Genomic DNA, 25,890 nt, shown 5'->3' with positions numbered 1-25,890 from the left:
ACCTTTACACAGCCCCAGCTCAATCCTAATGGAGAGCTAACCAACCCGGAGAATAGAGGGGAGTGATAGTTTGCTTTCTACAGCCCAACAAAGGTATCTGGACTCCAGCAGCACCCCGTGGATGACAGAAGTTGTAGATTCCTTCCACCATTCAGGATTGTGGAAATAACAAGGGTTTAATTGGGACTTGACTACATTTTAAATCCCCTCCATCAACAACTCCCCCCTGGAATGGTCTGTCCCATGGGTTCACCACATGATGTGTGTGTGTTTTCTCTTAGCCATATATAGGACCATGTGTAGATAGTCCAGGAGTTCTGGATAGAGATCTGGATAGACAGACAGTCAATTGACCGCACAGCTGCAACCCTCACTCTTTCTACCTTCTCGAGCAGGAATATAAAGCTCTCACCAGATCTATTTGGCTGCTGTTGAAGGAAACAGAGGAACTTCTCTGTGTTTTTGAGTGGTTCTGAGCACCTGCCTGTGTCAAAATGAGTGACACTCTGCTGGATGATGAGTCCTTCATGTTCACTTCGGAGTCTGTCGGAGAGGGACATCCAGGTGAGTCTTCTCTTGGTTCCATTTTACTTGCTCTTTACATGCTCTTTACCAGTACTCACCATTTTTTCTAGCCATGGCCCCACAGCTATGGCAACATGCTCAATGAGAACCTACATCTGTGCCTGTCAGATGAAGTGTGAATAGTTACTCAATGTTGGTAATATACATGATATATTTGTTGCATGGCTACAGTTTGACACAATCATAGTTCAAGTGTATATAGCCCTCAAATTCAAATCTGGATATCAAAGCCAGTTCCAGTACTTTTTTCATACTTCCCCTTTAATCAGGGACTGATTTAGACGGGTGCAATTAAATATCAGGAAGGACAGAAAAACCAGCAGTAGTTTGGACCTTGTGTCAAACTCATTCCATGGAGGGCTGAGTGTCTGAGGGTTTTCGCTCCACCCTTGTACTTGATTAATGAATTAAAGTCACTAGTTAGTAAGGGACTCCCCTCACTTGGTTGTCTAGGTCTTAATTTAAACTAAAACCTAAGACACTCTGCGGAATGAGTTTGACACCCCTGTCGTAGCGTAGATCTGAATACCCCTGGTATATAGTATGAGATATAAAAGGTGGAAAAACATTTTTTGAGAAAGAATTGAACTAAATGTCTATATTTGCTCAAAAACTGATTACCGTGCTGATGTAGAAACACAGCGTAATGGTGCTCTATGACACAAAGATAGTATCTAGTCAGCCACTATAAGACCCTGGAGGTAGTTAATCTGTCTGTGCTCCTGGCAGACACATTTACACATTTACTATGAGAGCATATGATGGTATTCCATTGATAGACTACCCCCATGGCTCTCTCTTTTTCTCACTCTGTCTCTCTCTCGCTGTCTCTCTCTCCCTGATGGGGGATATTGAGTAGAGGTCTGGTGTAGAGTTGCAATGCTGAGAGAAAGGGAGAGAGAGAGAGTGACTTATGCTCCCACAGTACACTATTGCCAGCACGCACACACATTCACACAAACAGTCTGATGATGCATCACCCACCAATACAAGCACAGCGGTGGGCCGATAGTGACAAACAGTACATTGCACACACTGTTCCACAGAAATCAGTAAATCAATTAAGTTTGATAAGTTGTGGTGTGTGTTTTTTTTTTTTTTTTTGGGGGGGGGGGGGGGGTACAATGTTGCAGTTTGATTGGCTCTTATTTTAACATGTTCATTCTGCTATCAACGGTCTGGGGTCCCGTACACTCCGCCCCCTCCAACCATGTTAACTCCAACCACGTCCAATCAAAAGTGCTAAAACCTATACTTCCCCCTTTGGGTGAAGTGAAGAGAAAAAAAATGGGATGTGGTACTTACAATACTTTTTTATGCATGATAATACTTTAAAAAAGTGTCAATATTTTGAGAATAATGTGGCAATAATTCAAGAATAAACAATGAAGCAGGGGTTTTACGCAAAGGTGTTTGTGGGAGGGTTAATATAGGTAACCACACAGACTTCAATGAAATACCTCACCTGAGTCTGTGTCGTTCCTCCTTCTGAAAATAATCTGTGGCCCAACTTCTTCCAGGTCCAAATAGGCCTACTTATAATGAATAATATGGTTATTATGTGCTAAAAGAGATAGGATTTCCTTGTTACTAAAGCCAATTCTAAAGTATAGTTTCACCAGGTCATCTAACATCATGCATTTCAATGGTGGCGCACACAGCAACAGGGAGCCAGGGCGGAAAAAAAGTATCCAAGTATCACCACCCATCGCCGTTGATTTCTCTCTTCACTTGGCCCTTATACTCTTCTGTAGTTAACAGTATGTAACAGTACAGTGTATTGGCATTTCTATATTGCCTTTAAATGGTTTAACTTGGGTCAAACGTTTCGGGTAGCCTTCCACAAGCTTCCCACAATAAGTTGGGTGAGTTTTGGCCTCTTCCTCCTGACAGAGCTGGTGTAACTGAGTCAGGTTTGTAGGCCTCCTTGCTCACACACGCTTTTTCAGTTCTGCCCACAAATGTTCTGTGGGATTGAGGTCAGGGCTTTGTGATGGCCACTCCAATACCTTGAATTTGTTGTCCTTAAGCCATTTTGCCACAACTTTGGAAGTATGCTTGGGGCCATTGTCCATTTGGAAGACCCATTTGCGACCAAGCTTTAACTGACTGATGTCTTGAGATGTTGCTCCAATATATCCACACAATTTTCCCCCTCATGATGCCATCTATTTGTAAAGTGCACCAGTCCCTCCTGCAGCAAAGCACCCCCACAACATGATGCTGCCACCCAGGTGCTTCACGGTTGGGATGGTGTTCTTCGGCTTACAAGCCTCCCCATTTTTCTTCCTAACATAACGATGGTAATTATGGCCAAAAAGTTATATTTTTGTTTCATCAGACCAGAGGACATTTCTCCAAAATGTATGATCTTTGTCCCCTCAGAAAAAAAAATTGTAGATGGTTTTGGAGCAGTGGCTTCTTCCTTTTTGAGCGGTCTTTCAGGTTATGTCGATATAGGACTCGTTTTACTGTGGATAAAGATAATTTTGTACCTGTTTCCTCCAGCATCTTCACGAGGTCCTTTGCAGTTGTTCTGGGATTGATTTGCACTTTTTGCACCAAAGTACGTTAGTCTCTAGGTGACAGAACGCGTCTCTTTCCTGAGCGGTATGACGGCTGCGTGGTCCCATGGTGTTTATACTTGCGTACTATTGTTTGTACAGATGAATGTGGTACCTTCAGGCATTTGGAAATTTCTCCCAAGGATGAACCAGACTTGTGGAGGTCTACAATTTTCTTCTGAGGTATTGGCTGATTTCTTTTGATTTTCCCATGATGTCAAGCAAAGAGGCACTGAGTTTGAAGGTAGGACTTGATATACATCCACAGGTACACCTCCAATTGACTCAAATTATGTCAATTAGCCTATCAGAAGCTTCTAAAGCCTTGACATCATTTTCTGGAATTTTCCAAGCTGTTTAAAGGCACAGTCAACTTAGTGTATGTAAACTTCTGACCCACTGGAATTGTGATACAGTGAATTATAAGTGAAATAATATGTCTGTAAACAATTGTTGGTAAAAGGACGTGTGTCATGCAGAAAGTAGATGTCCTAACCAACTTGCCAAAACTGTAGTTTGTTAAACAAGACATTTGTGGAGTGGTTGAAAAACAAGTTTTAATGACTCCAACCTAAGTGTATGTAAACTTCCGACTTCAACTGTAAGTATATTTTAAACCACATACCTTTAGACTTTTACGGAAGTAGTATTTTACTGGGTGACTTTCACTTTTACTTGATGCGATTTCTATTAAGGTATCTTTAATTTTTCTCAAGTAAGACAATTGAGTACTTTTCACACCACTGCTCTTTTGTTGCTGAGAAAATGCAAACCTGTAGTGTAAAAACAATACCCCCCAAAATGTGAATTTAAAAGGGTTTCTAAAATTCTAATCCACATAATAATTAACATTTCCTGTTGCTGCAGGATTATTTTGCTGCTGTAGCAAACTGGCTCAAATTAAGATCCCACATCTGTATGTACACCGGGGCTTGAAATACAGTGGGAGACAATGTGAGATAAGGATGACTTTGGGCATGTGCATCTGTATTGCATAGTTTTGCATGCCAGGCATAGGATACAGGGCCTTCAGAAAGTATTCCTACCCCTTGACTTATTCCACATTTTGTTGTTTTGCAGTCTGAATTTAAAACAAATCTCATCCATCTACACACAATACCCCATAATGACAAAGTGACAAAGTTTTTAGAAATGTTTGCAAATGTATTGAAAATGAAATACAGAAATATCTCATTTACATGAGTAATCACACCCAAAACATGTAAGAATCACCTTTGGCAGCGGTTACTGCTGTGAGTCTTTCTGGGTGTCTCTAAGAGCTTTGCACACCTGGATTGTGCAAATATTTGCTAATTATTATTTTAAAAATGTTTTAAACTCTGTCAAATTGGTTGTTGATAAATGCTAGACAACCATTTTCAGGTCTTGCCAAATACTGCTCTTTTGTACTTTGGGATTATCCCCCAAAAAAGGAATGTGACACTTTTTAAATATTTCCCGAGTTCAATGGGTACAATCCTGTTCATGAGGATATTATTAATTCGCATCACGCTCAAATACACTTTGTTTCGGTGTTTCTTGATTCAAGCCATGTGCCGGGTGGTTTGGCATAACTCCAACGACTAATTAATTTATTTGTGTCTGCTTTGTATCCTTTGTTCTTTTCATTTATTATTGTCATCTTTCTGTCCTTTTCCAGACAAGATATGTGACCAGATCAGTGATGCTGTCCTGGATGCTCACCTGAAACAGGACCCAGATGCCAAGGTTGCCTGTGGTGAGTTAGAGGGGGACACATTTAAAAGAAACACATAGAATAACAGGGTCATGGTGAGTGAGGGGACACATTTAAGTGAATCACACAGACCAACAAAGGCAAATGTCCCAAAAGCATTTCACCATGCATTCCTTCTGTTCTGTCTAAAGCTATCACTGCTTTCTGTTTTGTTTGAACTCAAACCCTTTGATTTTGTCTTACATAACTTCTTCATTTCCAAGAAAAAACTCAAGGAAATAAGCTCATTAGAATAGTTGGGACACACAACACATAAGAAACCCACTGACCCCCATATTGGGATATTGACCTAATGTACATTCTACACTTATCCATGTCCACTATGAACTCAAAACTATTTGTTGTTGTTGTTGTTGATTTGTTTCCCAAGATAGAGGTCTACAAGTTCAAAATACCTTACCAATCAATTACACAACACTTGAGACATACTTACATAGAATACCACTTATCTAAAGATAAGTGTCATTGGTTGTTATTACACAGTTATAAAGTGTTAATGGTTGTCTTCACCCTGTGTAGAGACGGTGTGTAAGACTGGCATGGTGCTGCTGTGTGGAGAGATCACTTCCCGGGCCAATGTAGACTACCAGAAGGTTGTCAGAGACACGATCAAACACATCGGCTACGACAACTCAGACAAAGGTGAGAAACAGGCTTCTGTTGTACTCAAACCAGTATGTTTCTACTGAACAAAAATATAAATGCAGCATGTAAAGTGTTGGTCCCATGTATCATGAACTGAAATAAAAGATCCCCGAAATGTTCCATACACACAAAAAGCTTATTTCTCTCAAATGTTGTGCACAAATTTCTTTACATCCCTGTTAGTGAGCATTTCTTATTTGCCAAAATAATCCATCCACCTGACAGGTGTGGCATATCAAGAAGCTCATTAAACAGCATGATCATTACTGCTCATTTCTCTACTCTTCACCTGAAACGGGACCCAGATCCCAAGGTTGCCAGTGGGAGTAAGAGGGGAACACATTTAAAGGAAACACACAGGGTCATGGTGAGTGAGGGGACACATTTAAGTGAAACACACAGACCAACAAAGGCAAATGTCCCAAAAGCATTTCACCATGCATTCCTTCTGTTCTGTCTAAAGCTATCACTGCTTTCTGTTTTGTTTGAACTCAAACCCTTTGATTTAGTCTTACATAACTTCTTAATTTCCAAGAAAAAAATCAAGGAAATAAGCTCATTAGAACAGTTGGGACACACAACACATAAGAAACCCACTGACCCCATATTGGGATATTGACCTAATGACACAAGTGTTCTCTTCTCTACCAACGTTGTTTTAGACAATTTGGCAGTAAGTCCAACCGGACTCACAACCACAGACCATGTGTAACCATGCCAGCCCAGGACCTCCACATCCAGCTTCTTCACCTGAGCCGATCGTCTGAGAGAAGCCACCCGGACAGCTGAGGAAACTGTGGGTTTGCATACCCGAAGAATTTGGTTATGCAGAAACCGTCTCAGGTGCGTGCTCATCGTCCTCACCAGTTTCTTGACCTGACTGCAGTTCGGCGTCGTAACCGACTTAAGTGGGCAAATGCTCACCTTCGATGACCACTGGCATGCTGGAGAAATGTGCTCTATTTCAACTGTACCAGGCAGATGGCGTTGTGTGGACGAGCGGTTTGCTGAAGTCAACGTTGTGAACAGAGTGCCCCATGGTGTTGGTGGGGTTATGGTAAGGGGCAGACATAAGCTGTGGACAACGAACACAATTGCATTTTATCGATGGCAATTTGAATGCACAGACATACCGTGACGAGATCCTGAGGCCCATTGTCTAGCCATCACCTCAAGTTTCAGCATGATAATGCACGGCCCCATGTCGCAATGATCTGTGCACAATTCCTGGAAGCCGAAAATGTCCTAGTTCTTCCATGGCCTACATACAGTGCCTTGCGAAAGTATTCGGCCCCCTTGAACTTTGCGACCTTTTGCCAGATTTCAGGCTTCAAACATAAAGATATAAAACTGTATTTTTTTGTGAAGAATCAACAACAAGTGGGACACAATCATGAAGTGGAACGACATTTATTGGATATTTCAAACTTTTTTAACAAATCAAAAACTGAAAGATTGGGCGTGCAAAATTATTCAGCCCCCTTAAGTTAATACTTTGTAGCTCCACCTTTTGCTGCGATTACAGCTGTAAGTCGCTTGGGGTATGTCTCTATCAGTTTTGCACATCGAGAGACTGACATTTTTTCCCATTTCTCCTTGCAAAACAGCTCGAGCTCAGTGAGGTTGGATGGAGAGCATTTGTGAACAGCAGTTTTCAGTTCTTTCCACAGATTCCCGATTGGATTCAGGTCTGGACTTTGACTTGGCCATTCTAACACCTGGATATGTTTATTTTTGAACCCTTCCATTGTAGATTTTGCTTTATGTTTTGGATCATTGTCTTGTTGGAAGACAAATCTCCGTCCCAGTCTCAGGTCTTTTGCAGACTCCATCAGGTTTTCTTCCAGAATGGTCCTGTATTTGGCTCCATCCATCTTCCCATCAATTTTAACCATCAATTTTAACCATCATGCTGCCACCACCATGTTTGACAGTGGGGATGGTGTTCAGCTGTGTTGCTTTTACGCCAAACATAACGTTTTGCATTGTTGCCAGAGCACCTTCTTCCACATGTTTGGTGTGTCTCCCAGGTGGCTTGTGGCAAACTTTAAACAACACTTTTTATGGATATCTTTAAGAAATGGCTTTCTTCTTGCCACTCTTCCATAAAGGCCAGATTTGTGCAATATACGACTGATTGTTGTCCTATGGACAGAGTCTCCCACCTCAGCTGTAGATCTCTGCAGTTCATCCAGAGTGATCATGGGCCTCTTGGCTGCATCTCTGATCAGTCTTCTCCTTGTATGAGCTGAAAGTTTAGAGGGACGGCCAGGTCTTGGTAGATTTGCAGTGGTCTGATACTCCTTCCATTTCAATATTATCGCTTGCACAGTGCTCCTTGGGATGTTTAAAGCTTGGGAAATATTTTTGTATCCAAATCCAGCTTTAAACTTCTTCACAACAGTATCTTGAACCTGCCTGGTGTGTTCCTTGTTCTTCATGATGCTCTCTGCGCTTTTGACGGACCTCTGAGACTATCACAGTGCAGGTGCATTTATACGGAGACTTGATTACACACAGGTGGATTGTATTTATCATCATTAGTCATTTAGGTCAACATTGGATCATTCAGAGATCCTCACTGAACTTCTGGAGAGAGTTTGCTGCACTGAAAGTAAAGGGGCTGAATAATTTTGCACGCCCAATTTTTCAGTTTTTGATTTGTTAAAAAAGTTTGAAATATCCAATAAATGTCGTTCCACTTCATGATTGTGTCCCACTTGTTGTTGATTCTTCACAAAAAAATACAGTTTTATATCTTTATGTTTGAAGCCTGAAATGTGGCAAAAGGTCGCAAAGTTCAAGGGGGCCGAATACTTTCGCAAGGCACTGTACTCTCCATACATGTCACCCATTGAGCATGTTTAGGATGCTCTGGATCAATGTGTACGACAGTGTGTTTCAGTTCCCACCATTATCCAGCAACTTCGCACAGTCATTGAAGAGGAGTGGGACAACATTCCACAGGCCACAATCAACAGCCTGATCAATTCTATGGGAAGGAGATGTCGCGCTGCTTGAGGCAAATGGTGGTCACACCAGATACTGACTGGTTTTCTGATCCACAACCTTACCTTTTTTAAGGTATCTGTGACCAACAGATGCATATCTGTATTCCCAGTCATATGAAATCCATAGATTAGGGCCTAATTAATTTATTTCAACTTACTGATTCCCTTATATGAACATTAACTCAGTAAAATCGTTGAAACTGTTGCATGCTGCGTTTATATTTTTTTGTGAGTGTTATACTATACTATAGTGTAGATTGCATAATGTAGAAAATCAGAAACATACTAGAGGATGAATCATGACCCTCTGTCTCTCTTTTCCTCCCTCTTTCTCTTCCCCTCCCTCTCTCTCTCTTTCTGTCCCTACCTTTCTCCCTCCTCTCTCTCTCCCCAGGTTTTGACTATAAGACGTGCAATGTGTTGGTGGCTCTGGAGCAGCAGAGTCCAGACATTGCTCAGGGTGTCCACATCGACAGGAAAGAGGAGGATATGGGAGCTGGAGACCAGGGTCTGATGTTTGGCTATGCTACAGACGAGACAGAGGAGTGCATGCCTCTCACCATCGTCCTGGCTCACAAACTGAATTCCAAGATGGCCGAACTCAGACGCAACGGAACCATCCCCTGGCTCCGCCCCGACTCTAAAACACAGGTGAGACTGAGAGAATTACCAATGAACTCTCTCTCTCCCCCTCTTTCTCTCTCTGGGGGGGGGGGGATATACAGTTGAAGTCGGAAGTTTACATACACCTTAGCCAAATACATTTAAACTCAGTTTTCCACAATTCCTGACATTTAATCATAGTAAAAATTCCCTGTCTTAGGTCAGTTAGGATCACCACTTCATTTTAAGAATGTGAAATGTCAGAATAATAGCAGAGGGAATGATTTATTTCAGCATTTCTTTCTTTCGTCATATTCCCAGTGGGTCAGAAGTTTACATACACTCAATTAGTATTTGGTAACATTGCCTTTAAATTGTTTAACTTGGGTCAAACGTTTCAGGTAGCCTTCCACAAGATTCCCACAATAAGTTGGGTGAAATTTGGCCCATTCCTCCTGACAGAGCTGGTGTAACTGAGTCAGGTTTGTAGGCCTCCTTGCTCGTACATGCTTTTTCAGTTCTGCCCACATATTTTGAGGTCAGGGCTTTGTGATGGGCACTCCAATACCTTGAATTTGTTTGCCACAAATTTGGAAGTATGCTTGGAGTCATTGTCCATTTGGAAGACCCATTTACAACCAAGCTTTAACCTCCTGGCTGAATTCTTGAGAAGTTGCTTCAATATATCCACATAATTTTCATCCTCATGATGTCATCTATTTTGTGAAGTGCACCAGTCCCTCCTGCAGCAAAGCACCCCCACAATACGATGCTGCCACCCCAGGGCTTCAAGGTTGGGATGGTGTTCTTCGACTTGCAAGCCTACTCCTTTTTCCTCCAAACATAACCATGGTCATTATGGCCAAAAAGTTACATTTTTCTTTCATCAGACCAGAGGACATTTCTCCAAAAGGTACAATCTTTGTCCCCATGGCGGTTTTGGAGCAGTGGCTTCTTCCTTGCTGAGCGGCCTTTCAGGTTATGCCGATATAGGACTCGTTTTACTGTGCATATTGATACTTTTGTACCCGTTTCCGCCAGCATCTTCACAAGGTCCTTTGCTGTTGTTCTGGGATTGATTTGCACTTTTCGCACCAATGTACGTTAATCTCTAGGAGACAGAACGCATCTCCTTCCTGAGTGGTATGACGGCTGAGTGGTCCAATGGTGTTTATACTTGCGTACTATTGTTTGTACAGATGAACGTGGTACCTTCAGGCGTTTGGAAATTGCTCCCAAGGATGAACCAGACTAATGGAGGTCTACACATTTTTTTCTGAGGTCTTGGCTGATTTCTTTTGCTTTTCCCATGATGTCAAGCAAAGAGGCACTGAGTTTGAAGGTAGGCCTTGAAATACATCTACAGGTACTTCTCCAATTGACTCCAATGATGTCATTTAGCCTATCAGAAGCTTCTAAAGCCATGACATAATTTTCTGGAATTTTCCAAGCTGTTTAAAGGCACAGTCAACTTAGTGTACTGTATGTAAACTTCTGACCCACTGGAATTGTGATACAGATTATACAGATGATACAGATTATAAGTGAAATATTCTGTCTGTAAACAATTGTTGGAAAAAGGACTTGTGTCATGCACAAAGTAGATGTCCTAACGAACTTGCCAAAACTATAGTTTGTTAAAAGGTATAGGGGGCAGCATTTTCACTTTTGGATAAATAGCGTGCCCAATTTCAACTTCCTGCTACTCATGCCAAGAATATAAGATATACTATTAGTAGATTTGCATAGAAAACACTCTGAAGTTTCTAAAACTGTTTGAATCATGTCTGTGAGTATAACAGAACTTATGTAGCGGACTAACTAACCGTTCAGAATTGTTTTTTTAGGTCTCTGTCTGTTCATTGACTTCTCTTTGGGAAACAATATTTCTTAGGAACTTGTTTTCAGTTCCTACCGCTTCCACTGGATGTCACAAGTCTTTGGAATTTGGTTGAGGTTATTCCTTTGTGCAATGAAGAAGTATGGCCATCTAGGAACTGCGTTGCACTATTGAGAGTTGCGCAAGACTTGAAAAGTAGCGTTGGTTTGTTGTCTTCCTGTATTGAACACAGATAGACCCGTCTTCAATTTGATCGATTATTAATGTTTAAAAATACCTAAAGTTGTATTACAAAAGTAGTTTGAAATGTTTTGGCAAAGTTTACAGGCAACTTTTGAAATATTTTGTAGTGACGTTGCGCATTTTGGAAGCTGTTATTTTCTGGATCAAATGCGCCAAATAAATTGACATTTTGGATATATATGGACGGAATTAATCGAACAAAAGGACCAATTGTGATGTTTATGGGACATATTGGAGTGCCAACAAAAGAAGCTCGTCAAAGGTAAGGCATGTTTTATATTTTATTTCTGCGTTTTGTGTAGCGCCTGCAGGGTTGAAATATGCTACCCTCTTTGTTTACTGTTGTGCTATCATCAGATAATAGCTTCTTATGCTTTCGCCGAAAAGCCTTTTTAAAATCTGACATGTTGGCTGGATTCCCAACGAGTGTAGCTTTAATTGAGTATCTTACATGTGTGATTTAATGAAAGTTTGATTTTTATATCACTTTATTTGAATTTGCCGCGCTGCATTTTCCCTGGTTTTTGGCCAAGTGGGACGGAAGCGTCCCCTATACCATCAGAAGTTAACAAGAAATTTGTGGAGTGGTTGAAAAACACATTTTAATGACTCCAACCTAAGTGTATGTAAACTTCTGACTTCAACTGTATTAGAAGAGAGGTGGTGTAGGGTTGCATATAGAGAATAAGAGAAAGGGAGAGAAATTAATGAAGAGAGAGAAAGGGAGAGAAAGTAAGGAAAAGAGAGGGAGAACAATTGAGAGAGAGAATTTAATTGAAATATAATTGACAGAGAGAGAGAGAAGCATGTGGTCCCCACTTGAAACCATGACTCCCCACTGAGAGTTTAGACATTCACATGAAGGGAAGTTCAGTTAGTTAACCAAGGCCCTCAGAAAATGTTATTGATATCTGATAACATTGACAGGCACGTGTCTTGGCTTCAGGACTGAACATAATAAAGACAAGCATGTAGCAGAACATGTGATGATATTATTTAACAGTGCAAATTGTCCAAACAGATCCTCAAGGTAGATGGATGATTTTAAATATGTTATTGGACCATAAACAGATATAGCTTTTTAACCTATACGGTCCGAATAATGATGATCCACGCTTCTTTTAAAATATATTTTATAATTTATCAAACCTACAAGCAACACTAGACTCTATTATTATGGTGGGAGATTTTAATATGGTTTTAAATACCTCTATGGACCGTAAAGGAAATCATACTGCAAACTATCCCCCTCAGGCACTTAAGGAAATCATGAATGTCATGGATATATTGGAATTAGTGGGTATATGGAGCCTTACTGTAAATACCCTGACATAGTGAGATATACAGTGAGGGAAAAAAGTATTTGATCCCCTGCTGATTTGCCCAGTGACAAAGAAATTAGCATTCTATAATTTTAATGGTAGGTTTATTTGAACAGTGAGAGACAGAATAACAACAAAAAAATCCATAAAATTGATTTGCATTTTAATGAGGGAAATAAGTATTTGACCCCCTCTCAATCAGAAAGATTTCTGGCTCCCAGGTGTCTTTTATAGATTAGGAGCCCACTCTTAAAGGGAGTGCTCCTAATCTCAGTTTGTTTCCTGTATAAAAGACACCTGTCCACAGAAGCAATCAATCAATCAGATTCCAAACTCTCCACCATGGCCAAGACCAAAGAGCTCTCCAAGGATGTCAGGGACAACATTGCAGACCTACACAAGGCTGGAATGGGCTACAAGACCATCGCCAAGCAGCTTGGTGAGAAGGTGACAACAGTTGATGCGATTATTCGCAAATGGAAGAAACACAAAAGAACTGTCAATCTCCCTCAGCCTGGGGATCCATGCAAGATCTCACCTTGTGGAGTTGCAATGATCATGAGAACGGTGAGGAATCAGCCCAGAACTACACGGGAGGATCTTGTCAATGATCTCTAGGCAGCTGGGACCAACCGAGAAAACGATTGGTTACACACTACGCCATGAAGGACTGAAATCCTGCAGCGCCTGCAAGGTCCCCCTGCTCAAGAAAGCACATATACATGCCCATCTGAAGTTTGTCAATGAACATCTGAATGATTCAGAAGACAACTGGGTGAAAGTGTTGTGGTCAGATGAGACCAAAATGGAGCTCTTTGGCATCAACTCAACTCGCTGTGTTTGGAGTAGGAGGAATGCTGCCAATGACCCCAGGAAAACCATCCCCACCATCAAACATGGAGGTGGAAACATTATGCTTTGGGGGTGTTTTTCTGCAAAGGGGACAGGACAACTTCACCGCATCAAAGGGACGATGGACGGGGCCATGTACCGTCAAATCTTGGGTGAGAACCAATGCCAGGGCATTGAAAATGGGTCGTGGATGGGTATTCCAGCATGGCAATGACCCAGAACACACGGCCAAGGCAACAAAGGAGTGGCTCAAGAAGAAGCACATGAAGGTCCTGGAGTGACCTAGCCAGACTCTAGACCTTAATCCCATAGAAAATCTGTGGAGGGAGCTGAAGGTTCGAGTTGCCAAATGTCAGCCTTAAAATCTTAATGACTTGGAGACGATATGCAAAGAGGAGTGGGACAAAATCCCTCCTGAGATGTGTGCAAACCTGGTGGCCAACTACAAGAAACGTCTGACCTCTGTGATTGCCAACAAGGGTTTTGCCACCAAGTACTAAGTCATGTTTTGCAGAGGGGTCAAATACTTATTTCCCTCATTAAAATGCAAATCAATTTATAACATTTTTGACATGCCCTTTTCTGGATTTTTTTGTTGTTATTCTGTCTCTCACTGTTCAAATAAACCTACCATTAAAATTATAGATGGATAATTTCTTTGTCAGTGGGCAAACGTACAAAATCAGCAGGGGATCAAATACTTTTTTCCCTCACTGTACATGGCGGAGGCTTAATCAAGCTAGTCGTCTTGATTATTTTCTTATGTCATTCTCTCTGGCACCAAAAGTTTAAAAAGTGTTGATAGGGGACAGAATGCGGTCAGACCATCACATAATTGGCATATGAATTACTCTTACAGAATTACCATGTGGGCAAGGATATTGGAAATGTAATCAAAGCCTACTTGTTTTTAACTAGAACAGAATAATTTATAACTGGCTTTTTCTGATATAACATATGTATAGCAGATCCCCTTATTGTATGGGACTCTTTTAAATGTGCCTTTAGAGGCCATGAAATTCAGTACTCATCTATAAAACAAAAGCAATTTAGGTCAAAAGAGTCCATATTAACAAAGGAAATTGAAGGACTAACAGTACAGATAGATAGCAATCAAAACTGTCCCATAGAGGCACAGAGTAAGTTAGAGGAAAAACAAAAAGAAATGGAGGAACTTATTCAAGAAAGATCCAGTGTAATATATTATAAAAATAAAGTGAACTGGATGGAATATGGGGAAAAATGCACCAAATTATTTTTAAATCTTCAACATAGAAATGCTACCAAAAAATGTCTTGTTACAAATGACGGAGTTGCTCAGGATTCACCAAACAATATTTTGAAAGAGGAAGTAAAGTACTTTAAGAATATGTTTTCATTTCAGTCTCCCCCATTTCCATTAACCAAACCTAATTGTATGGATTGTTTTCCTATTAATAATGTAAAATTAACATCTGTACAGAAAGACTTATGTGAAGGCAAATTACAGAGGAGGAACTTCTTTATGCATTTAAAGCCTTTAAGTCCGGGAAAACTCCAGGGCTGGATGGCACACCAGTGGAAGTATACCAAACTTTTTTATATATACTAAGAGGACCATCATCAGCATGTTTTAACCACTCCTATATAAACGGTAGATTATCGGACACGCAACAAGAAGGTCTGATTTCATTATTACTGAAACAGGATCCAAGTGGTGTGTATATATGTAAAGATCCAGTCCATTAAAAAAATTGGAGGCCTCTTACACTATGATGCAAAAATTATAGCAAAATGCATAGCGCATAGAATTAAAAAGGTATTGTCGGATATTATTCATCCTAATCAGACAGGTTTTTTACATGGACGATATATTGGAGATAATATATGACAAGTACTGGAAACAATAGAACACTATGAAAAATCTGGGAAACCAGACCTGGTATTCATAGCTGACTTCGAAAAGGCATTTGATAAAGTACGACTGGAGTTTATATGTAAATACCTGGAATATTTACATTTTGGAGAATCTCTTATATAATGGGTTAAAATCATGTATTGTAACCCTAGGTGTAAAACAGTAAATAATGGCTAATTCTCAGAAAGTTTTAAACTGTCAAGAGGAGTAAAACAAGGTTGTCCACTATGGGCATATCTATTTATTATTGTCATCGAAATGTTAGCTGTTAAAATCAGATCCAACAATAATATCAAAGGGTTAGAAATTCAGCGCGTCATTATACGCTGATGATTCATGTTTTCTTTTAAATCCACAATTTGGATCCCTTCACCACCTCATAGAGAATCTAGATACTTATTTAACCTCTCTGGATTACAACCAAATTATGATTACGTGTTGGATCACAAAAAAAATAATGTAAAAATAACTTTTACATTACCGTGTAGTTTACCAATAAAATGTTCTGATGGTGATGTGGATATACTCGGTATACTTATCCCAAAATAAATAAATGATCTCACTCCAATAAATGTTAATAGAAAGTTTCGAAATAGATAAGATCTCGCTACCATGGAAAGGGAAATATCTGTCACCCTGATTAACTCTTTAGTCATATCCCAGTTTACCTATTTGCCTATGGCCTTGCCTACACCTAGCAAGTAACCTGTTTTTTTATTATATGAGCAAAAAATATTCAATTTTATCTGGAATGGAAAAGGGTCTATTTATATGATGAATATGAATTCGGAGGGCAAAAAGTAAATATTAAAGCATTAGACCTCTCATTAAATGCGTCAGTTATACAAAAGTTATGCATAAATCCGAACTGGTTCTCTAGCAAATTAGTAAGACTTTCTCACCCCTTGTTGAATAACTTTTTTCCTTTATTCAGATTACAACCTCTCACTTTTGGTTATTTGAAAATGAAATAATCTCCAAAATATCTCTATTTTTAAAACAAGCCATAGAAAGTTGGTTGCAATTTGAGTTTTATCCACCAGAAAAGACAGAACAAATAATACAACAAATATTGTGGTTAAATTAAATATACTCATTGATTTAAAAAATAAAAACATTTCAATAAATAAATAAAATAAAAAAGGTATCATCTTTGTAAATTATATCATAAATAGGACTGGTAGAGTAATGTCACACATGCAGCTAACAAAAATATATGGAAATGTCTGCACTACCCAAAATTAGAATCAACTAATTGCAGCATTACTGCAAAAATGGAAGAGACAAGTGGAAGGGGGTCAAAGTAAGCAATTTGTCTGTCAGCCCTGCATTAAAGACCTGGGGGTTCGGTCTACTAAGATAACATATGGAATTCTTCAGATAGCTAAATGATCCTTGGCGCGGCAGGGTTAGAGCGTTGGACTAGTAACCGAAAGGTTGCAAGTTCGAATCCCCGAGCTGACAAGGTACAAATCTGTCGTTCTGCCTCTGAACAGGCAGTTAACCCACTGTTCCTAGGCCGTCATTGAAAATAAGAATTTGTTCTTAACTGGTCAGATAAAACCAAAATATAACTTTTTGGTAAAAACTCAACTCGTCGTGTTTGGACAAAGAATGCTGAGTTGCATCCAAAGAACACCATACCTATTGTGAAGCATGGGGGTGGAAACATCATGCTTTGGGGCTGTATTTCTGCAAAGGGACCAGGACGACTGATCCGTGTAAAGGAAAGAATGAATGGGGCCATGTATCGTGAGATTTTGAGTGAAAACCTCCTTCCATCAGCAAGGGCATTGAAGATGAAACGTGGCTGGGTCTTTCAGCATGACAATGATCCCAAACACACCGCCCGTGCAACGAAGGAGTGGCTTCGTAAGAAGCATTTCAAGGTCCTGGAGTGGCCTCGCCAGTCTCCAGATCTCAAACCCATAGAAAATCTTTAGAGAGAGTTGAAAGTCCGTGTTGCCCAGCAACTGCCCCAAAACATCACTGCTCTAGAGGAGATCTGCATGGAGGAATGGGCCAAAATACCAGCAACAGTGTGTGAAAACCTTGTGAAGACTAACAGAAAACGTTTGACCTCTGTCATTGCCAACAAAGGGTATATAACAAAGTATTGAGATAAACTTTTGTTATTGACCAAATACTTATTTTCAACCATAAGTTGCAAATAAATTCATTAAAAATCCTACAATGTGATTTTCTGGATTTTTTTTCTCATTTTGTCTGTCATAGTTGAAGTGTACCTATGATGAAATTACAGGCCTCTCATCTTTTTAAGCGGGAGAACTTGCACAATTAGTGGCTGACTAAATACTTTTTTGCCCCACTGTATGTGTATTTATATGTATGTATATGTATACTGTATATATTGGAAAAGATGCAGACAATGGCATTGATGGAGGCTACAATCTCTCTGCAATATTAAAGCTGATCTACCCCATAAAAAAATATAAAAAACATGTAGCAGAACAAATATGATAACATACTGTATCTCATCTCCTACCCTCTTCTTCCCCCTCCATCTCTCCCTCTCATCGCTATCTCCTCTTCTTCATCAGGTGACGGTACACTATGAGCAGGAGAATGGGGCAGTGATCCCTATAAGGGTCCACACCGTGGTCATTTCTGTTCAACATGATGACTTCATCGGCCTGGAGGAACAGAAGAAGGTGCTCAAGGAGACGGTACGTACTCAGGGCTTGCCCTCCCATTAGGCAAGATTAGGCGGTCGCCTATGGCAGCACTTGAATTTGGGGCGGCATTTTGGAAATTGGCTACCGCCTTCCGGCGCCCCTGATCGGCTACTACACTGCTGCCAGTGCCCCAGCCACCAGCTCATAGTCATTGCTGCATCTCATAGCCACCCACCCCATTCCCGCTTCTCCCAAAGTTCACTCCCCCTATCCTTGGTAGCTATGGATATATGTGTGTGTATTTAGGGGATTATCCAATTGTGAAACATTAATAAAAAATAATCTGCCAATTAAATTATTGTATTGCTTTTTATGTTTGTGTGTGATGAAGATGATTGGTGATTTAAGGCAGTAGCCTAACCTAGCCTGTTAATGTTAGCTAGCTACCAGTGGAAATCATTTCAGCTAAAGTAAGCTATAGAGATTTGCAACCAAATTTGCTGCTATGTCTAAGAGACAAAAACCATCAGGAAGTGAATATATATTTTAAAAAACTGATAAGAAAAGAGGCACAATCTCTAAACCAAATAGATTTGCTGCTGAAATTGATCAGCATGCAGCAATGTCCATCAGCCGGTGTGGAGAACGATAAGCCGCCAAGGACGTTAATTTGCAGAGAAGGACGAGCCCCCGTTCACTGGTTCTAGCAGCCAAGAGGACGAACCGGAGGAGTCTGAGCCATCCACTTCCACAGATGATGACGGCTCTCTGGGTAGACAAGAACAGGTGATCGCACCAGGCCTAGCCACATCTCCAAACAGGCAGAGACCTTGCTATCTGGGACCCGGACTCAGATTAGTACCTCTAGGTCCCTGATGACAGTGGTGCTGCTGCTGCTGCTAAATCCAACTCCCAGACAAAAAACATAAAAGATCCCGGTGAGGGGCCCAAATATATGAATGGATCTTTACGGGATATGTTAGTGCGGGCTGGGCCACATCAGAATAAGGAGGGGAATTTCCCAAAAGATTGTTGGTGGCCCAATACAATAGGAGAATGGCAAACGGGGAGAGAGTGGAGAGACCATGGCTTGTTTATTCCAAGAAAAACGATGAAGCCTTCTGTTTTTGCTGCAAACTTCTTTCACACGAGTGCAAATCTGCGCTGGTCAGGAATGGAACCAGGGACTGGAAGAATCTGTGCCACCTCCTCATCTCACAGGAGAAGTCGCATGACCGCCTAGATAGTTTCCAGAGGTGGAAGGAGCTGGAGATCAGGCTGGTGTCCAAGCAAACTATCGATACCCAAGCCCAACGGGCTATTGACAGAGAGACTCTCAATTGGCAGCAGGTGCTGCAGAGGCTCAGAGCCCTGATACGCGTAATGGCCACCCAGAACATTGCGCTTGGTGGGACCACTGACAGGCTGAATGAGCCAAATAATGGGAACTTTCTGAAGTTTGTGGAAATGCTGGGTATCTTAAACACAATTCGTTAAGGCCGGGTCATTGACAGAAAGCTTGTTTTACACTGCTCCAGCGAAACGAGGCCCACCATGCATTTAGGAAAGCACTTGTTTCCAAAGCTCAAACGATCTCACTCTTTTTACAGTTCTACAGGAATATTAAATGATAGGTTAAATATGTTAAATAAAAGTGTTATTTTTATTGTAACAATTGTGGGGTCCTACACTGTGGGATAATAGGTGTCATATTATTAGTCAGAAACTATGGTTGATTGCAACATTGTAACTCTCTGATGCAGCAGTTGAAGTAAAATTCCTTTCTGCCAGGTAATGGACCTCCTATTTGTGCACGCGCGCACCAACTATTTCTATGGGCCTAATTATAGAATTACATATAGAATTGGAGCCTATTTCGTCCTATTCAAAAACGTGGTAGGCTTACCTGTTTGACAAACAGAATTATGCTATCCATAGAAGTCGGTATAGCCAAATCCTCCAATACTGTCGCATGCACTCCTAAAATACCTCCATGTCTGGTAAGGGTTGGTGTGTTTGGGTGTTAGGGCTCAAATTGAGTGAGGGTATACCTACTGGTACCGCAGGTATAAATACATAAGAAGAATCCAGATTATATAAAGCATTCTATAACAATGAACTCCATGATTCCTCATGGTAGAAACAAGCTTTAAAATGACCAAAAAAGACATGACTCCAATGCATATGGGGATATATTGATTCCTATCTGTGACATTCTGAAGTCGAGCTGCAGCCTATGGTATTCAAGGAGACAAGCAAATTGACTTTGCTATATGAATATGTCTGTTTAAACCCAGGCAGCTTTTAGGGAAACACTTCTGTTTTTTGGTTATTTAATTTTTTAACCTTTATTTAACTAGACAAGTCAGTTAAGAACAAATTCTTATTTTCAATGACAATCCAGGAACAGTTGGTTAACTGCCTTGTTCAGGGGTAGAATGACAGATTTTTACCTTGTCAGCTCAGGGATTCAATCTTGCAACCTTTTGGTTACTAGTCCAACACTCTAACCACTAGGCTACCTGCCACCTGCCACAATGGAGGAGTAGAGGCTAAGTTGAACCTTACATTTTTCTGCGTTAGAGCGTCTGTCTGGGTGGAAAGGTAACTTTTGAAAGATTAAAATATTTGCAAACAGCATTGCATACAAGACAATCTGGTTTGACATTAGAGAAATATGGTGAGAATGCCTATTTCTCTCTCCATTCTTACCTGAAACTTCTATTTTCATCATCCTCCTTTCTTTTGAGACTTTTTCAGCCCAACATTTTATTTTGATTGGGGAAAAACATCTTGCAATCAACACACACAGAAATATATAAAACGAATGTAATAGACATTGGTGATTTTATCAATGTAATGACATTGAACTAAGTATATAGCCTAATTGTTGTTTAATTTGTAGTGTAGGACTTTGAATTGGGCTGTTAACATATTCCTCCAACTTTTAGCTGAGAAAAAAATTGGCCCAAGACCAAACCTATTGCCAACCCCTGCTGTACATAGTCTAGCGGGGGATGGGAGGTCGGCAGCAGGTTCTTGTCTCGTCTAGGGCGGCAGAATGTTCAGGGCCAGCCCTGTGCATGCTGGATGATATGGCTAGGAAGTTTATTGAAAATCCAAATCAAGTATTTTTTCTAAACTTGGCCAAAGTATCTGTATGTGTGGGTCTGGTGGTGGATGCAATGTAAAGCACTTTGATGCGCTTTGAAAGGCTTCATAAAAATGTACTATATTATTCCCTCCTGTCAGGTGATCAAGGCAGTGGTTCCAGCTAAGTATCTGGATGATAAGACCATCTACCATCTGCAGCCCAGTGGACGCTTCGTTATCGGAGGACCCCAGGTGAATGTCATAGCCAAAATGGGTGCAATCACTCATGTAAATAGACGCAAGTTCACTCACCTCCCCTACACACACACACACACAAACACACAGCTCATTCTTTAAAGACCAAAGGATATAATGCAAGATCAAACCTCAAAACAAACACAATATCAACTCCTGCTATCTTCTTCCTCTGCCAGGGTGATGCTGGAGTGACGGGTAGGAAGATCATCGTTGATACGTACGGAGGCTGGGGGGCCCACGGTGGTGGAGCTTTCTCTGGTAAAGACTTCTCCAAGGTGGACCGCTCGGCTGCCTATGCTGCCCGCTGGGTGGCCAAGTCCCTGGTCACGGCCAAACTGTGCAGGAGGGTGCTGGTTCAGGTGAGGTCTTATCATGGTTCTCCTGGTTGTTGTAGTTCTACTCCACAATAAAATAGCAACCAAATACATCAGTTCTCCTGACAGAGCTGACATCAGCTAATGACTTTTGACTTTATATTGTCACTACCGCTGTAGGTTTTATCAGTGGTTATCTCAAAATGTTGACATGAGCATTGAGGGCATTATGTCTGTGTGACTGTAGGTATCCTACGCCATCGGAGTGGCTCACCCTCTGTCCATCTCCGTGTTCACCTACGGCTCGTCACAGAAGTCTGAGAGAGAGCTGCTACATATCGTCAACAAGAACTTTGACCTACGACCTGGTGTCATCGTCAGGTAAACACCTCACCTCTAAAGTCACACCGTCAAAGGAAAACTGTTGTTTGTAATACATAGATAATCTCACACAACAATAAATTAACCATAGAGGTCTATATCAGGCTTAAGGTACATTTTTTGTCCATATTATTAGCGCAATGAAAGAACCCATCTCGAGAGCTGCAAAGTTGTAAGTCATGCGTATCATGTCATTGAGAGATTTGTGCGGACATTCACGTTACACAAGCAGTGGTATTGTACATTTGTGTATCAAATGCTGTTACAGGTGTGTCTTTCCCACCTCTGATGTGTGTTTTATCGCTCGCTCCACAGGGAACTGAACCTGAAGAGGCCAATCTACCAGAACACAGCGTGCTATGGCCACTTTGGCCGGAGTGAATTCACCTGGGAAGTCCCTAAAGAGCTCACCTACTAAACATCCACTCCTGGTGGTCAAATATATAATGAGCTGATGTGGAGATCAAAAACAGGCCCCCTCTACAGGCTACAACTACAAATGGTTCTGCTTTTTCAATGGATAGTGTTGAGGTTAAAGGGATACTTCGGGATTTTGGCAACGAGGCCCTTTATCTATGACTTCCAGTCATTGCACTAACACTAGTTAGCATTCGCTTGCAAAACTACCTCTAGCTTCCTTCATACTGGACACAGTTATGTAAAAATGGTAGAGGTAGTTTCACGAGCGAATGCTAACTAGCGTTAGCGCAATGACAGAAAGTCTATGGGGATCTGCTAGCATAATCATGTTCATCTGACTCTGGGGAAGTAGATGGATGGCCTCATTGCCAAAATCCCGAAGTATTCCTTTACGTTTTATGGCTTGGAGTTATGATTAGGGTAAAAGGTAAGGTTTGGACTTGTGCTGATCAATCATTAATGTTGTTGCAGCCCATAGAGTGGGATTTGTTTGTTTATTCTCTCTCTCTTCTCTCTCAAACAAAACCAACCATATAATAATCAATAAAGTTAAATATTGAAAAAAATATAAACTGTGAATATACTGTATAGCAATACATCCCCTCCACTCTGTCCATATCACTTCAAGATGGTGCTATAAATCCTGTATTCATCCATAATCTAAGGGGAATATGTATCTGCAGGTTCAATCAACAACTTTCAATCAACCAAAGTATATTCATCTTTTATCAGTAGGGTCTTTCAATCCCATCTAATGTTAGGAGGGAGATCACCCTCTAACTTGGGTTTTGGCCGCGGTTACAACTATTCTTTGCACTGTATCAAACTGGTTTATATTATAAGTAGCTCTGTAAAGATCAAATCCACATGAAAGTCTTCATTTTATAATTCTCATCGATGCTGCAAGACTTTTTTTAAACATTTTTTTACAGTGCATTACTACTACAACAACGACACAACAGCAGCAACAATGACAGGTGTATAGTCAGATGACACAGGTTTCTTATACCAGGGATGTGTCGGGCGGTATACTGTACCTCTTACCAGTGTGTTACAGTTGACCAGATGTGGCAGTGGAAATAGACTTGCAAAATAAGGCTTCATAACCATTTATAAGGCATCATAATGATGCTTTATAACTGTTTATAAGGCCTTATAATGTTTTATGATGCATCTATTAAACCCTGCTCAGTCCTGTTTGATTGTGCTATTTGTATCTTCATCTGTAAAGCTGCTGCTGGGATCTATCTCACTGGAAACAATATTAGCGGCCTTGAATGAATAAACTGTTCTCATCTCAACTCTGATGGCCGATAGTGGATAAGGTTTGATGTATTTCGTTTTTTGACTTGATTGCGAGTTAATTGTTGTGATTATTTGTCTATGAATAGATTATGAATAGATTGCCAAACTGCATGTTGCCAACAGTAGGCATATTATTTTGTGGACCAATGTTTCTACATTTGTACAATTTTACATGCCTGAGATGATGCTCTCTGAGAATAATGACATTGAGCTTGCCAGACAAACATGACAGAAGTATTTTAAGTTGATGTCAGAATGTACCTCTTTCCTCAGAGTTTCAAACCACTTGTGTATTTTTCTTTTCATCCATTTTCCCAATTCTTTCAAACCATCTCTGGGACATTCACCTATTTGAAATCAGTGATAAGCTGTTTGTCTGTCTCGCTCTCTCATTATAAACGTATTTTGCATAGACTCTTGTCTGTTTACATTATATGTTTTACTCTGAGTTGCTGGGCCCTGTATTTTATTTAAGGACATATTAGGGGAATAGTGTATAAAACAAAGTCTTCCAAAACGTTTCAGGATGCTGGTTTTGTCAAACAATAATTAAAGAACCTGAGAAATACCTCCACATAGTTAGAAACCATCCTGTGGTGTTTCATTTTTAGAAACATGAATTAAATGAAACACTTTAGGGGTTCTAGTAACAGTGTGTGGGTGTTTCTGCCCTTGTTTCTCTTCACCTGCTGAGTCATTGATCATGATGACCCAGGGCTTTAGCCCTGTGATGTGTTCAGCAAACACTGTACTGATTTAGGTATTCTCTCTTCCTAACTGTGTCCCAAACCTTGTTGTCCTAAGGAAGTTCGTTCCCCCACCCTTGTACCTAGTAGATACTTTATGCTGTTCTACCCTCTGTACATAGTAGCTGGATAATTCCACAAAATGAGTGCCTTTTGCGTTTAAGTAGGAATTGTGCACAAATATATCATTTTAAAAGCCTGTTATATATCTATATATCACATGGAAAAAATCAATAAATCCAATTGTTTTATATGGATAAAAACTTGATAAAGTGCCAAAATGCAGCATTGTGACATGTCCCTCTGTGAGTCCTCTATGAGGAAGATTTGACCAACTCCAAGTCTTACCCGTAATTGGTGAAAGGGTTTTCACCTAGTTATTTGGTTGTTATGACGAATTGTTTTCTGAAGATTATTATTATTATTTTATGTGAATAGTGATTCGTTTTAAGGTAACAAAAAAAAACAGTTAGGTGAACTGAACTCTCGTTTTAATATGGTGAAACTATTCCTTTTTCAATAACTATTTCAAAAGAAACATTGAATATAATAGTCAAATCCTAGTGTAAAAGCAGGTGAGCTAGTTCTACTCTTTTTGGCCATTTTCTAGTGTTTTGTGGTGGAAAACTGAGCATAACACATCAACCATGTTACCCTACCCATTGCATAGCTAGACATTTTATCACAATTATTTTTTTTAATTGTGAAGCTTGCATTTAATTGCCCCTCCCTGTTGCACACAACAAGCTTCCATTCCCCCTATCACAACGGGAGTTATGGCTGATTTAAGATTAAATCATCAACCCTGTTACTTTATTTGGCGCTTGATTGGCACCTACTATAGTATATTTGTTATTTAACCTCTTGATATGGTAAAACATGTTTTGTTAAGTTGAACAAGTGCTCTTCATGGAATAATGTTTCTCACCAAATTACACTACTAAAAATGCACCTAATTGGTGGAATGCTGTTCTACCCTCTGTACCTAGTAGATACTGTATGCTGTTCCCCCCCCCCACCCCACCCCACCACCTTCACCCAACTCTACACAAAGTCATAACAGTTGGCAGAGAAACCTGAAAATGTAAATAGAAAATTGTTGACAATAAAAATATTTCAAACATAGAAATATGTTTAAAGCATTTGTTTGGGTTGTTATGCATGGTGTTTTGGTTTTATCATATCCACAGTCCTCAGACACTTGGCATGCAAAGTGTATATGTACAGTATCACTATTAAAGTGTATATGTACAGTATCACTATTAAAGTGTATATGTACAGTATCACTATTAAAGTGTATATGTACAGTATCACTATTAAAGTGTATATGTACAGTATCACTATTAAAGTGTATATGTACAGTATCACTATTAAAGTGTATATGTACAGTATCACTATTAAAGTGTATGTACAGTATCA

At 40.2% G+C, this 25,890-nt stretch overlaps 1 protein-coding gene across 1 annotated transcript; it reads left to right on the top strand.

The window, feature by feature from the left end:
* Positions 1-25,600, top strand: LOC110502651 (S-adenosylmethionine synthase). The gene is made up of 9 exons (XM_021580859.3): positions 1-564; positions 4,810-4,887; positions 5,425-5,547; positions 8,956-9,212; positions 17,880-18,005; positions 21,207-21,299; positions 21,482-21,664; positions 21,867-22,000; positions 22,316-25,600. The coding sequence occupies exons 1-9, from the start codon at positions 495-497 to the stop codon at positions 22,416-22,418; spliced, it is 1,167 nt and encodes a 388-aa protein (XP_021436534.1). The 5' UTR covers positions 1-494; the 3' UTR covers positions 22,419-25,600.
* Positions 25,601-25,890: the final 290 nt, after the last annotated feature.

The sequence above is a fragment of the Oncorhynchus mykiss genome, chromosome 23 (genome assembly GCF_057628025.1).
Source record: "Oncorhynchus mykiss isolate SJ-2025 chromosome 23, ASM5762802v1, whole genome shotgun sequence".
NCBI classification, from domain to species: domain Eukaryota; kingdom Metazoa; phylum Chordata; class Actinopteri; order Salmoniformes; family Salmonidae; genus Oncorhynchus; species Oncorhynchus mykiss.
The sequence above is the reverse complement of the archived record's forward strand: the minus strand, read 5'-3'. Positions and strand labels throughout refer to the sequence as shown.